At 45.1% G+C, this 16,427-nt stretch overlaps 1 protein-coding gene across 2 annotated transcripts in view; it reads left to right on the forward strand.

The window, feature by feature from the left end:
• The first annotated feature begins 4,826 nt into the window (after positions 1–4,826).
• The window catches only part of SYNPR (synaptoporin), a 107,988-nt gene continuing 96,387 nt past the window's right edge, over positions 4,827–16,427 (forward strand). For both annotated transcript variants that reach the window (XR_012717465.1, XM_075287338.1), the window contains exons 1-2: positions 4,827–5,035; positions 5,120–5,185. Coding sequence is in view for 1 of the 2 variants with exons in the window: in XM_075287338.1 (XP_075143439.1) it covers positions 5,018–5,035; positions 5,120–5,185 (84 nt within the window). In the remaining variant the exon portion in view is untranslated. The remainder of the gene's footprint in view (positions 5,036–5,119; positions 5,186–16,427) is intronic.

Raw genomic sequence — 16,427 nt, forward strand, 5'->3', positions numbered from 1 at the left:
TTCTTCAAAAGATCATATCTGTCTGATACATTCAGGAGCTTTAATCGTCGTACTCCATGTTCTAGTGCTAGGATATAAAGCTTTTGCTAATCCACATCTCAGAGATGCTCAACCTTTTATCATATTCCTGCAGGCAGCACAAAGTGGATACTTATCACACAAAAAAGTTTAATTATAGGAGCTCACGTCTTCCCTTTATGCCGCCGAGGTCCTTGTACCGCTGTTGACAAAGAAGTAAATGTGTTGTCATTCGTGAGCACTTCACTTACAGCCCGGGTCCCCTCATCGGAGCCAATGAACTAATTGCCTATGGATTAGGCCCTAATCATTGTGTGCAAAAACTACACCGTGTAGTTGGGATGGGAGTTGAAGGGGAAAACAACATGGCCGCTTGCTTTCAGAAACAGCACCCACCTGTCCTAGAGTTGGGTCTGGTATCTCGGCTCAGGTCTGCTAAATTCAATGGAACTGACCTGTAATACCGTGCACAACCTGGAAACAGGCGGGGTGCTGTTTCTTGGAGAAATGTGTGATCCTGCACATCAAGTGGAAACTATTGAAAGCTGCACCACTGTGCCAATGTTTTCAGAAATAGAAGGGTTAATAGTTTATTTTTTATGAATTAAGAAAATTAAACAAATGAACAAAGGAGAAATGTATCAATATTTGGTGTGACCTTTGCCCTTTGTCATTCCTTCAGTTTTTCTCAGTACTTGCAGTTTTCAGTAGGGAGGTTGTTCCCGCCATCTTGGAGAACTAAGCCCAGATCTTCTGTGGATATCGGTTTGCTCCAATCCGTCTGTCTCTTCATGTCATCCCAGACAGACTTGATGATGGTGAGATCAGGGCTCTGCGGGGGCCGGACCATCACGTCCAGGACTCCTCCTCCAAAGGGCAAATATTGAAGGAATATAATTGGTTAATATAATTGGTTTCCGTAACTGTACTCCCTGAATGGAAACCCGAAAGCCAATGAGAACCGGGCCTGATACATGCGGATTACTTTTAAAACCCATTGAAATCAATGGGTTTTTATCTGGACAGTTTGAAACTAGTTTTTGAAGATTTCAGATGCTGATTTCGAACCGACTTGCCAAACGCAAATGTGAACTAGGCCTAAGCCCTGGGGGTAACTGAGTGCCTGGAGACATTGCTTGTACCTGGGAATGGGGATTGCTATAGGTTACGTCCAGTTTTGCCATCTTATAAATGGATGATATCAGCAAAGTCACCCAAAGTAATGACAGGGACAATCACTACACCGAATATTTCTGTTGTGAAATTTGTACATGAATACATTTGGCTCAGATCCAAGCGTCTGATTTTATCATCGGATCTCCATCTCTGCAGCTGCAAAATTCTTCAGCCTCCGCCGCGCTGGCTCGGTGGATCTTCTGGTGCGGAGGGTGGGGGTAGTTCATGTCCTGGATAGATTTCGACTTTAGGTCACTCTCAGGATTTATGTGGCGGGATTGGTGACTACTGACTAAATCATGAGCCAGAGCCTGTGACTAGTCTTGAATTTGGCAAATCCACCATTACACCACTGCAGCTAGACCAGGGTAGCAGGAGTAGTGGCTGCCACAGGGCCCGGGACATTAGGGGCCCCTAGTGTTTCTACTTTTTTTAATAGGCCATTACCTGCTGGAGTAACCCCGGTAGGTGACAGGCCCTATTTACTTACCGATTCCCGCCTCCTGTTCATGGCCGCCAGCACTTCCCCTTCTAAAGAAGCAGAGACAGCTGTTATCAGGAGCAGGGATCAGTAAGTGAGGCCGCGGGACACTGGCCTGGTTCACATGACCTCTGGTCCAACATGGATGATGGCCGAAAGTAGTTGGGAATGCGGTGTAGCCCAGGAGAGGTAAGTAACAGTGTTTTTTATGTTTGTATCCTCCCCTAGGTCTCTGATCATTATACTCTGGGGTCTGAAAAGATCCCAGAGTATAATAATTGTTCATGGGTGTGTGCAGGGGCCACTATGGGGCATAATACTGTGTGCAGGGGCCACTATGGGGCATAATACTGTGTGCAGGGGCCACTATGGGGCATAATACTGTGTGCAGGGGCCACTATGGGGCATAATACTGTGTGCAGGGGCCACTATGGGACATAATACTGTGTGGAGGGGCCACTATTGGGCATAATACTGTGTGTAGGGGACACTATAGAGCATAATACTGTGTGCAGGGGCCACTAAGGGCCATAATACTGTGTGCAGGGGACACTAAGGGACATAATACTGTGTGCAGGGGACACTATTGGAGATAATACTGTGTGCAGGGGCCACTATGGGACATAATACTGTGTGCAGGGGCCACTATGGGGGATAATACTGTGTGCAGGGGCCACTATGGGGGATAATCAGTGCCACACCTCCAATGAGGCGACCTGAAGCGACCGCTTCAGGCGGCGCTATGCCAGGGCCACGGGGAGGGCGGCATTTTTGCTGACCTAAGCCAGTCCAGGACAAGCTGTCCTGGACTGGCTTAGGGTCAATGTCACTGAGCGGTGGATTGGGGAGGCCGCTGGAGCAGCGCTGCTCCTGCGGTCGCCCCTCACGCTCAGGCAGAGAGCAGGTCATCTCCCTGCCTGCTCTCTGCCTGCTAAAGCTCCGCTCGGCCCCAACCCCTCCGCTCGACCCCGCCCCCTTCCGCTCCGCCCCCTCCTCAGGGGAGGGGGGGGGCGGCTTTCTGACGTCTGCTTCAGACAGCAGAAAGCCATGGTTCACCCCTGGGGATAATACTGTTGCAGGGGCCACTATGGGGGATAATACTGTGTGCAGGTCCACTAAGGGACATAATAGAGCACGCAGGAATGCAGAGGAGGGGGTCAGTCGAGGTCGTCGGTGGGGGGGGGGCATGTCAAAAGTTTGCCACGGGGCCCCGCCATTCCTAGTTACGCCACTGGGCATAATACTGCATGCAGGGCCACTATGGGGCATAATAGATATGGATGGAGTATACAAATGTTTCATGACATATGTCTTTCACCCTGGAGGACCCAGCAGCCCAACATTTCTTAGACAACCCATTTATTTAAATTAAAACTGTGTAATACTGCATTTCACCTGTGGAGGCACTGCAGGGAAACTGAGCACTTATTAATTAGAACTGATTGCTTGTGAGAAGTTTGGACAAAATTTATGAGAAATTGGCAAATCTTTGCAATAATGTAACTCAGGGTGATAGAATGAATGAGTCCTGGCTACAAGTAAAATCCTTGGGGGTCACTGGAAAGCTGTAAGATTTTTGGGACACTTAAAAGACAATGTATGGTAAAGTTCCATTTATACCCATCCAACAATTGCCAATATATTTGATGATGGGGAAGGTCAACTGATTTTCCATGGGGTTGTGCAAACAGTAGATCGTAGGGGGCACCAGGGAGCTGAAGGCCCGCCCCCAGAGCACCAACCGCCTCATTTGCATAAGACTGCAAAGATGTTTTCTCCAAATCAACTCAAGAGACATACATAACAAAAGTATGAGGTTTATCAGTGTAATATACTATTCAATGAATGTGCTTGGTGCGGGGTTGATAGACTCCCTTTAAGTTTGTATCTAGTGAGTGAAGGAGGTCATTCTAAAAAATAATCATGAATGTTTTTTTTCGCTTTGGTAACAGATTCCCTTTAAAGGGTTTGTCCGGTTCCTAAGGGTAGTTATCCTATCCACAGGACACCCAGACCCCGTCCCAATCACTGTTTCGGCCATAGGAAGCTATATACTAGGTATACAGCTGGAAGCAGCTCTGTTCCTATTTAAGTGAATGGGAGCGGGGTTGCAGTTCCAGGCACCACCACTATAGTGTATGGAGCTCTGTACACTGTATACAACAACCAACTTCATATGTTATAGTGGTGGTGCCTGGAACTGCAGCCCCGCTCCTATTCACTTAAAGGGATCCTATCATTAAAACTCAATTTTTTCTCACTAACACGTCGGAATAACCTTAAGAAAGGCTATTCTTCTCCTACGTTTTGTTGTCTTCTCCACGCTGCTGTTCATTATAAATCCCAGTTTTTGTCGGTAAGCAAATGAGTTCACTCGCAGCACTGGGGGCGGTCCCCAGCGCTCAAACAGCACTGGAGGCATCCCCAATGCTGCGAGAGAACTCTCCATCTTCTTCAGGAATGTCCTCTTCCCGCGTCTTACAGTATTGTAAGCGGACATTTTCTTATGGCCGGCGGGCATGTGCAGTTGGCTTTGCCCTAGGCCCGAGGCCTAGAAGTTTGAAGCCAACGGGATTTATGCCGAACGGCGGCACGAGAAGACATCTAAAGGTAGGAGAAGAATAGCCTTTCTTAATGCTAGTCCGACGTGTTAGTGAGAAAAAATTGAGTTTTAATGATAGGATCCCTTTAAATAGGAACATAGCTGCCTTGGGCTGTATACCTAGTGCAGCTGATCAGGACAGGGCTCCGGTGTTGAACGCCATATCTGATGCCGAGGATCTATCTTGTATATTAATGAATTTCAGGTCCTGGACAACCCCTTTAAGTTCATATGAAATGAGGGAGGGGATAATTCTAAATCGAAATTATCTTCTCCATACGGCAGAGTCGTCTTTGCTATTGAAATAAGATCACTTCTGCTTTCTCCAATTGTCAAGGTTCTAAGAAGATCCCATAGACGATACGACAAAAACTTTTATGATAATGCTCAGAATCAATAAGTCACCGCTACAAAATAAAGGGGGGATCAATGGAAAACTGCGAGCTTTGGGGACACCTAAAAAGCAATATATGAGTCCGATTGGCCCCCATGTGACGGCAGGGCTAGGAATCTGCTTTCTTCAGTAATAGGCATGCAGCATGCAATGTAATGTGCTTGATACATGGCTGTCTTTAGGACCCAGAGGGACGGCTCACTTTCCCTGCTCACTCTCACTGTGTCGCTGGCTATGTTAGAATAAAAGTGTGCGATGAGCGCTGCCTTCCCGTGTATATTGTTGAAGCGAGTATAAGGCTTTATTCCAGAAAATATTCAACTTATTTGGCCGCAGAAGACACAGGATGGACATCTTAAACCAGGTAAGACCTCCGAGGGGCGACTGGCGGGCTCATTCCATTGTGTGATACAATTGTGGTAAAGATATTCTTTATTTCCCTCCCAAGATTACAACATCGGGGTCTTTTCGGATAGTGAAAGAGCCCTTGGCTTTTCTTCGCATCTTGGAATGGGTGAGTTATCCCCCCTTTTATTCATTTATGGACCCCCCCCTCCTGCCCTATCTCTACTAGAGTGTGGTTGGGGGGGGGGGAGTATTTTCGAACACCTGTTTTGCAGACATATCTATATAATGCCTATGCATTAAGTGACATCTGTCTCGGCGGTATAGATTGTATATGTCTACGAGATGTCCTTGTTAGGATGTTTCAATACTTCACGCTTGGCGAACACCAAAATATCTCAATCCTGACATGATAGATAGACACAGATAGATAGATAGATAGATAGATAATAGATAGATAGATAGATAGATAGGAGATAGATAGATAGATAGATAGATAGATAGATAGATAGGAGATAGATAGATAGATAGATAGATAGTTTGGTAACTCATTGAGATACCATGGTCATCATAGTACACCCATGAAATGGTTAAAAATCCAATCCCCCCCCTGTTGTAAATACATAGAAGCACAACTGTGTATTCTTAACTATTAAATATCTAGATAAATCTAGCTGCGGCATTAAAAATATTACCGTGTTGCCATCTATTACCTCTCCTTTTACTGACGTCCTATCTATGAATTTAGGGGCTGCCTTATGAGCTAAGAGTTTGTGCAGCAGCTGAGACCTCTCCTTCCCTAAATCCACCCAGTCCAGGAGACGAGTGGTGTAAATGTTTTCTTACATAACCTGTGTATATTTAGGGATGGCTTGGTAACTAGCTCAATGAAATCATTCGTCCCTTAGCGTACAACCTGTCAGAATAATTCCTGCTACAAAACAAAAGAATGTAACAAGACGAAGGGATAGACGTGTGGATGGATGGATAGATGATAGGAGATGGATATATAGACGACGGATGGATAGATGGATAGACAGATAGATAGATAGATAGATAGATAGATAGATAGATAGATAGATAGATAGATAGGAGATGGATATATAGACGACGGATGGATAGATAGATAGATAGATAGATAGATAGATAGATAGATAGATAGATGATAGATAGATAGATAGATAGATAGATAGATAGATAGATAGATAATAGGAGATGGATATATAGACGACGGATGGACAGATAGATAGATAGATAGATAGATAATAAACAGACAGATAGATAGATAGATAGATAATAGACAGATAGATAGATAGATAGATGATAGATAGATAGATAGATAATAGACAGATAGATAGATAGATAGATAGATAGATAGATAGATAGATAGGAGATAGATAGATAGATAGATAGATGATAGATAGATAGATAGATAGATAGATAGATAGATAATAGGAGATGGATATATAGACGACGGATGGATAGATAGATAGATAGATAGATAGATAGATAGATGATAGATAGATAGATAGATAATAGGAGATGGATATATAGACGACGGATGGACAGATAGATAGATAGATAGATAGATAATAGACAGATAGATAGATAGATAGATAGATAGATAATAGACAGACAGATAGATAGATAGATGATAGATAGATAATAGACAGATAGATAGATAGATAGATAGATAGATAATAGACAGATAGATAGATAGATAGATAATAGACAGACAGATAGATAGATAGATGATAGATAGATAGATAGATAGATAGATAGATAGATAGATAGATAGATAAATAGATAGTCTTCCCCTTTAAGACTTGCTGTAGAATCCTCTACCTGTGTTACTTTCTTCCTCTAATTCTAGATCTAGGTGTCATTGGACCTGAGGATTTTGGGTTCCGGCTTGATTCGCCTCCCTTATAATTATGATTTGGTGTTGTGTCTATTACGGCAGAACGATGAAGACGAGATGTAATTGGCTGGCTGAACAATGTCACTGTTTATTTTTCTGATCCTTATCAGCGGTGATATTTGCAGGTCACATGACTTGCATTGCCAGTAGGGCTCAAGTCCCGCAGAACGCAGCTGAACGGAAAGTTCAGAGCACGTCATATGGGATTAATCAGACTTTCTTAGCGAGGAGCGCGCTCGATATCTAGGGGGCTGCATGTAAAAATTGTGCAAATGTTCCAATTGTTTTCTAACGTGAAATTAATATGAGTTCTAGTGTGATGTTTGTGTTTGGGTTCTGCATTCTGGTGTATCGGGGGCTGTGGGATATTTGTGCTTTATGTGGTTTTATGTGCATTGACCGTATTAGGATTTTGTAAATCCTAAATTGTTTGAATTGTTTTTAAAAAAATCTATTTGTTTAATCCAATTGTAAACAAAGGAAATAATAGAAATTGCAATAAGTGTCTACAGATTGTAAAGGCGGTTTCCATTGTTTGTATCTATGGCCTATCCAAATGTGTAATGGGTGGGGGGCCTTGTCTGTCTAGGGAGGGTCAGCCAGAAGCCGGGCCTTAATGCAAAACCTTTACCAGACCCCTCCGAAATATAACATATGTAATGGTCTCTTTATATTGGGAATAGACAGGGTCCTGGGCAAGGGTGCAGCTACACCCACTGCACCCCCTTATGCCACCCCAAGGAGATTTTTCAACACGTGTTCACAGCTCTTTCCATCCAAGCTGAGTTATTGAAACATATGCCCAGCCATCTCTTCTCTCAGTTTTGGTATGGTGGCGGTCTTTCCTGGCCAAAAACAAGGGAAACTTGTTTTCCTCATAAGTAGGGAGGACTCCTTAACAATGATATAGCTATAAGCTTACAATGGAGACCACAAGCCAGGGGGGCCCAAACCTTGATCACCATTGGTGTCTGGAAGCCTATGTATCATAAATCCTCTGCACTGAGATTTATGATACACAGGCTGCCAGACATCCCATTGTACCCCAATGGAGGCTGTGAAAACAAATGCAGCAGAAAGGGTTATAGTATATTCAGTATACAGGGTTATAGCATGTGTCAATAAACTAGAGACTTCTGAGCTGTACAGGTATAGATAGGATGAATATAGTTCTTAACGATTCTCCCAATCTGGTTGTTAAAAATACTGGATCGCAGACGCAGATAGAAAATATGCCCTGACCCGGTCCCATGGTGGAGCAGGAAGCTTTAGTCTTCCTGCTTTACCTCTCTCCAACTTGTCAGCTGCATCCCCCTCAGGCTTACAAGCTAATGGGAAGGGAGCGGTGAGTATTGGTTCATTACTCACTACTCTATCCCCTGCCCTCTTCTCCTCTATCCACACATCACGGCTCAGCAGAGGAAGAGTGAGGCTGGGGAGTAGAGCAGTGAGTAACCAACCAATACGGTGCTGCAATTCTTTGGAAGGGCAAGGAAAAAGTGGTGCCTAGCAAAAACAGAGATTGGCTGCCATAAAGCCTGTGCACATAGGGGACTGTCAAAAGAGATCTCCTCCACCTGTAGTGGATTGTTTAAGAGTTACTGTAGCACATGCTCAGAGCAATTCCTAGAAAAGTGAGTGATGCGATCTTCAGTCGTGCAGTACAGACAGGGTAGATTGTGACATAGAGTAGCCTCTCAGTGACTGATAGTGACACAGTACGATGAACTGATAGCCGCCAGTTACTTCGGCACAACCTAACTGGTGGGACCTCCAGCGGCTATTAAGGGCTGAGTCTGCACCACAATGCACACGTATGAAATCCGGAGTGACATCTGCGTGTCATCTGAGGGCATTCCATGTTGCGTTCATGTCTATGGGGCTTCCAATCCTTTCCATTACAATCCTGTTCCGTGTAATCAGAATAGAATGAATCAGAAGCCACGGAATCACAGAATGTACTTGGATGAAACCTGGATGTCACTCTAAATGTTGTCCAAGTGCATTCAGTCCCACATCGGAAGTACACTTGGTCGTGTTCACGGGGGCCTAAGACTCTGTGCCTACGAACACGTGCATTGTCAGTGTGCTACTTATGTTTTTCACGGCTAGCATACTGACCCAATTTATCGTAACACCTATGTAATATCAGGGGGTCTGTGTATGAGGCCGTGAACCCTAGCAAACTCAGAACAGGTCTTATGCCTGGATGGATCTGTGCGGGCTCTTGCGGCAAACAGATATCATCCATGTTCTGTCCGCGCCATTTTACCGTGGGCCCAACGCATGCACATGTTTACATGATGCCTAAGCGTTCTCAGCCAGATGCATTTGTAGTAGTTCCATATATCAGGCCATGTGACCTATGAACATGACGTTATATTGCCAGTCAAGCGGAAGCTCCACTCGTAGCACCACCGCCGCTTCCAACACCTTATCCACGGTGTCTCGGATTTCAGACCCCCACGGATCTGCAAATCTTTAAACCTTTGTATTTATTTAGTCATTGCATTTTCAAAAATTCCCTATTCTTTGTTTTCATGTTTTTCTTGGATAATTTTGTCAGACCGAAAATCTGCAGTTTTGTGACATTTGTCAGATTTTTCTATCACGTATGTGGCGAATGGCGATGACTCAGTGGGATTTCTATCTCTTGCACGTTGCTCTATTCTGAAGTGTGATACCATAAGTGCAAATATTAACACCTTCGTAATTATATGTTACACCATTTGAGTGAATGAGAGAAGGATGCGGATATTGATGATTATTGCGATGTTAAACTTTTTTAAGTGAATTTTTTTATTGAACATAACCAAATCTTTCCATTAGTGTACCATTAAAGGGGTTGTCCTACCATCAAATATATTTATTGTGTATATTTGCCACCTACCTGCTGTTGACTGATCAGATTAAAAGTTACAATTTTTTCATACATATTATGGCGCCACCTGGTGCACAGCTCTTTAAGTGCACGTCCACCTAATGAGCTGGTGGACAGACATGCTCAGTCACTCTCCCCACAGCCAGGTCTCTGCATAGTGATCCTCTGCCAATAGAAATAGCTCCCTACCATGCTTGTCACTGCAGCAGTATGGCGGTATAGCTGACAAGACTCCGCATGGGATGTAAGAAAAGCCTATAGTCTCAGATTCAAGAGGGGGAGGAAGACTGATTTTGGTCAGAGCTGGTTTCCAACAGTACTAAGGGGGACACATAGCAGCAAAAATGATCGATTTTGCACCATACTGTTCCCAGTTGGCTAACATTTTGGACTACTTTCATCTCATTCACATATGTTGGCGGTATACGTTCAGTAGTTGTCAGCCAAACATTATATTAGCGGAAAACTCATGCGTTTTCCATAGGAAAAGTGTAGTAAGCCATCTCAAGATTTCCGTAGTCATCGTTTGCAATAGTCTCCATTTTGGGCTGGCCCACCAGATTACCGGAATCCTCCAATAGGCAACGGCTACAACACAATAATGGTCTGGCAGGAGACAAGAATTGAAGGGTACTCTGGTCTATTCCCCCGGGGGTTGTTAGATTGTGGGCCCCATGAAGTTCCAAGGAAAGCTAGCCTGATACTGGTATCTCCCCAAGAACCAAAGGACTGGTTATGTTGAAATTCAACTTCTCGACCATTTTTATTCACCACGTCTGCTGTCGGGGTAAAGTCAAGAGCAGTGGCGTAACTAGGAATGGTGGGGCCCCGTGGTGAACTTCTGACATGGCCCCCCCCCCCACCAACGTCCGCACTCTATTATGTCCCTTAGTGTCCCCTGCACACAGTATTATGTCCCTTAGTGGCCCCTGCACACAGTATTATGTCCCTTAGTGTCCCCTGCACACAGTATTATGTCCCTTAGTGGCCCCTGCACACAGTATTATGTCCCTTAGTGGCCCCTGCACACAGTATTATGTCCCTTAGTGTCCCCTGCACACAGTATTATGTCCCTTAGTGGCCCCTGCACACAGTATTATGTCCCTTAGTGGCCCCTGCACACAGTATTAAGTCCCTTAGTGGCCCCTGCACACAGTATTATGTCCCTTAGTGGCCCCTGCACACAGTATTATGTCCCTTAGTGGCCCCTGCACACAGTATTATACCCCATAGTGGCCCCTGCACACAGTATTATGTCCCTTAGTGGCCCCTGCACACAGTATTATCCCCCATAGTGGCCCCTGCACACAGTATTATGTCCCTTAGTGGCCCCTGCACGCAGTATTATACCCCATAGTGGCCCCTGCACACAGTATTATGTCCCTTAGTGGCCCCTGCACACAGTATTATGTCCCTTACTGGCCCCTGCACACAGTATTATGTCCCTTAGTGGCCCCTGCACACAGTATTATGCCCAATAGTGGCCCCTGCACACAGTATTATGCCCAATAGTGTCCCCTGCACACAGTATCATCCCCAATAGTGTCCCCTGCACACAGTATTATACCCCATAGTTGCCCCTGCACACAGTATTATCCCCCATAGTGTCTAGTGTATTATGTCCCATAGTGGACACCCATAAAAATGATTATACTCTATATATCTTTTCAGATCTATATATCTTTTCAGATCAGAGTATAATAATCGGAGACCCAGGGGAATAAAAACATAAAAAATTACTGTTTCTTACCTGTCCCCGGCTCCTACACTGTCTTCTCTGCTGCTGTCCTTCTGAAATGACGTCAGACGTCACATGACCCGGGACGCAGGCCGGGTTCATGTGACGTCAGAGACGTCAGAAATGACGTCAGGAAGGAGGCCTGGCAGGATCGTGGAGAGGTAAGTAACACTGTTTGTTACGTTCCCTTACCTCTCCCGGTCCGCCGATCATTATACTCGGTGGTCTGCAAAGACCCCCGAGTATAGTGATAGTATTTGTGGGGCCCGCGGTGTCACTTACCAATCCCGGCCCAGCCCGTAATGGGCCTATTAAAACAAAAAACGCAGCTAATGGCCCGAGCCCTGTGGCAGCCGCCTCCTCTGCCTCTATGGTAGTTACGCCCCTGGTCAAGAGTCCTCCAAACACATTATATGGTTGACTAGTTTCTCTGAAATCGTCAGGCGTATTTAGCCAGTATTTATCTACGACCTATCACCAGCCTTACCTTCTAGATCATTAGGTTTAACCCCGATGCTCTCAGCTTCAAAAGACCATAAATCGTCCCATGGTGAAGCTCAAACCACTTTTGGTGTTCCATTGGACTGCTATAGTATAACACAACTCCTTCACTCTTCCATAGCAGATAATACTAGGCGCCCTGGCACCAAGCATAAGCAGTCATGTGTGCATGGATTTCTAGACACACGCACCGTCCTTGATAGAAGACGCTTCCCGAAGCTCCGTCTTTGGCTCCGAGCTCTGGTCTTTAGCGATTCATCTGTTTTTCTGTCCCTCTATGAACGATGACGAGTCCTATACAGTAAATCCTCACATCTCTCTTGTTCTGTCCTGGGTTTGATCCGAACAGAGCAAGAAGAAAAAACACTGAAAATATCTCCAGACTAATTATTTCATTTAAACCTACGGAAATTACTCAAAGAAGCGACTTCTCCAGGGAGGATTAATCTATGTATGCTCTATTTCAGAAGTCTTTTGCAAAAAAAATAAAAATGAAAAGCTTATCACCTTGGAAACATATGGCTCTGGCACTGGCAGGCAGTATTGTGTACTGGGGAAAAAAAAAAACTTGCTCTTGATCTGTAGAATATTTGCGGTGCCCATTGAGTGTTTTAGAAGTGGCCGTATGTACAAGGAAGCACAATCTGCATTAAAACGGAGAACGTGGAAATACTTGATTCCAATCCTACGGTATGGTTTGGTGATGATAACCCAAGAGGACAATGATTGGCAGAAGAATTTAGGATATATGCAAGGTTGTACGTTAGGAACATGCTCAGAGGAAGCCCAACCTTGGCTGGTCCCATCATTTTGGCCACGAACCTGAGTAGGTTACCTTCTTCGATAGAACTGTTGTGTTGGGGACTTGGTCTAAACGATCAAACACCCCTTTGTGGTGATCAAAACCTACCACCATAAAGAAGCCCACCTTTTGATCTTTGCCATGGGTCCATCCACTTTCTACTGTATATACATCACTAATAGAACGGTATCTCTGTGTGTACTCTATGAAAGAACAAGTGAAGGTGGACCTACTGTGCTGCCGAACTGGATTGACATTGGGCCAATGTCTAGTATTCACTTTGCCTGCAAGGAGGCCACCAGATTGCTGCCTTTTGGAGTGGTACATGTGTTGGTAACAGTTGGCCTACTAGGTTAGGAGATTCTGGTTGACCCAAAAATGGAGCCTTTGGTATGAGTTTATTGTCTCCTTGATTATATGGAAACAACCAGTAATGGAATTACACAGTCCAGTCACATTAATGTGATCACCTGTCAAAATCCAGAATAATCACCTTTGGCAGAGCGAGACGTGCAGGAAGAGAGGGGATGTTGTGATGATGTCACTGGGATGTTGAGCCATGCCGACTCCAGTGCCGTGGCCAGTTGTGCTAGGTTACGTGGTTGAGCATCCATGGCACGAACAACCCGATCGAGGTGGTCCTACAGATTCTCGATTGGGTTCAAGTCCAGGAAATTTGCTGGCCAAGGGAGTGCGGTAAACTCATCCTGGTGCTCCTCGAACCACGTACGTACACTGTGAGATTTATGGAACGTCGCATTGTCCTGCTGGTAGACGCCATCATCCAGAGGAAATACATTTCGCATGTAGGGGTGAACATGGTCCGCAAGGATAGATGCATACTTGTGTTGATCCATCGTGCCTTCCACAATGATGAGTGCACCCAGATGGCTGATGACACGTGCCTTCTGCCATTGGTTATTTAACGTTGACATCAAAAGTAGGAGGCGGTCACATTAATATGACTGGACTGTCTACTAAGGTGATACCTTGGAACCCCCAAAATCATGAGAACGGGGACCTCAAAACTCCTATTTTCCCCTCACTTTATAACTGTGGGATGTAACTGTATAGTGGTGCTCCGGTTGAACATGTGCTGAGACAATTGATTTCCAGGATTTACCTATCAACGACCGATTCTTTGGATTCCCAGAGATCAGCTGGTTAGAGAAACGGCAGCGTTTAGTAGATAGATAGATGGATGGATGGATAGATGATATATGGATGGATGGATAGATGATAGATAGATAGATAGATAGATAGATAGATAGATAGATAGATAGATAGATAGATAGAACGGACACAGCCATATCTTTCTCCAGTAAGCCTCACCATATAGTTGGAGGTCCAGTCTCAGCTGCGGCAGGCTGGGATCCGCTGTCCTCTTTGCCTCCATTTACTAATCCAATGTGACGTCCTTCCCATCAGTAATTAGGTAACAGGCAGTGTTGTGATCAGTCAGAGTTCAGACATTGAGGTGATTCTGTTTGCTATCACGCTACACCCGGCATCTGTACTCCGCCTGTCACATCTCTCCATGTGAATGCCCTATTAATGCATTTTTTCTCAAAGGCTTTTCCATTTTCGCATAAATAAATGTGACAGGAACAATTCCATCTATACAGAGAGAAGAAACTGTAATGGCCTGAATGCTGGCAGGTCTGTGTGTGAGTAGACACGGTGCAGAAATAATGGCAGTCACATTAGTGGTCGCTCGTCTCTCTAATGTCCTGCCTATAAGGTCATATGGAAAGGGATTGGCCAACATTAGCCAAACATGGCTGCTCTCTTATCCAAAAACACCACCAGGGTCAATGCTGAGTCACATCCAGCTCCACATGTAGAGAGGTGAGCTACTATACCAGACCTATGGACGGCTGTGATTGCTTCCTATGGGAAAGCAGCCATTCTTTTTCAGTCTGAGTTTTGCCAAACCCTGAGATTTTTGGAGTTTGCCACCTATAAATCATTATATTCTCGTGAGACCCCAAATTATATCTATTGGAGGCCCAGGGGAGGTGCAGAAACATAATAAACAGTCATACTCATCTTACCTAACCTCCCGGGCTCCCATGTATCACCTAATGCTGCTTCATGAGAATCTTTGGTTCTCTTGCGGCCAGAAGGGGCTCAGCATTGATGTGGGGCATGTGATTGGGACTCAGCGTTGTCAGGGGGCATGTGATTGGACTCAGCGTTATCAGGGGGCATGTGATTGGGACTCTGCGTTGACATGGGGCATGTGATTGGGACTCAGAATTGACATGGGGCATGTGATTGGGACTTAGCGTTGTCATGGGGCATGTGATCGGGACTTAGCGTTGACATGGGGCATGTGATTGGGACTCAGCGTTGACAGGGGGCTAGTGTTTGGGACTCATCATTGACATAGGGCTTGTTATTTGGATGCAGTATTGACATAGGGCACATAATTGGGACTCCGCATTGACATGGGGCACATGATTGGGATGCAGTGTTGACATGGGGCACATGATTAGGATATAGTGTTAGGCCCCATTCACACGGGGTAAGAGGGGGCAGATTTTGGTGCGGAATCTATGTCATAATCCACCCCCTCACAATAGTGGTCTATGTAGACCACCAGCAATATGCCGCTCACGTAAAAAAGAAGCGAACTGCCCTTTCTTCAGGCGGATTCCACAGCTCATTCAGCCGCGGCGTCCATCTCTCGGCAGCATTCATTTGGGCCTACTCCAGACTGGAGCGCCGCAACTGTTGGAAGTTGCGGCAGGCAGATTTTGGCCATATTCTGATGTGGCTTCCCGCGTCAGAATCAGGACCAAAATCCACCATACGCGCCACATTGGAACGGGGCCTTAATGTGGTGCATGTTGTTGGGACTCAGCAATGGCATGGGGCAGATGTTTGGGGCACACCAACGTCATATTAACTTGTCTGGAACCGTACCCGAAATAGATTTTTAGGACAAGAGAGAGAAACTTACACATGTCATAGGCGTGTATCTACACAGGTGCAGGGATTGCAGTCTTTTATAGTCCATAAGAGGCCTAACATTCCCTCCGCCACACTTAGAGACACCGGTATCATAAATGGCCCGCTCTAGGTGAGGTCTGTTACAGATTTTGTATTAGACTCTGATCCCGCCATGTCCCATGTTCCAATCGTTCCTATAAGACAATGATCATTTTTGCAGATTTCCATCCATGCACAGACTAATAGCCATAGAAACACAATAAATAGTATTGTCTTAAGAATGAATATGTAGAGCGGTAGCACGTTGGGTGTAACTTGTGTTTCCTGGCGGCTGCTACATGAATTATCTAGTATATCCCCGTGTAGGACATGAGGACATCAATTAGCTGTACAGAGTTTCAGGTGAATGTGATCTCTAAGAAGGGGGCAGGGCGGAAGATGTCGCAAAGAATATGCTGGAGGCTGAAACAATAGGGAAATTGATAGGAGTGGAAGTAAATGGACTATAGGAAGCTGGATGACCGCTCATGTAGAAAGTGGCCACAATGGACTAGAAGAAGAGACCAAGAAAGGGCAGAGATGTTAGATACCGCTAGGAGGAGCACATAACAGT

The sequence above is a fragment of the Leptodactylus fuscus genome, chromosome 9 (genome assembly GCF_031893055.1).
Source record: "Leptodactylus fuscus isolate aLepFus1 chromosome 9, aLepFus1.hap2, whole genome shotgun sequence".
Lineage (NCBI taxonomy): Eukaryota > Metazoa > Chordata > Amphibia > Anura > Leptodactylidae > Leptodactylus > Leptodactylus fuscus.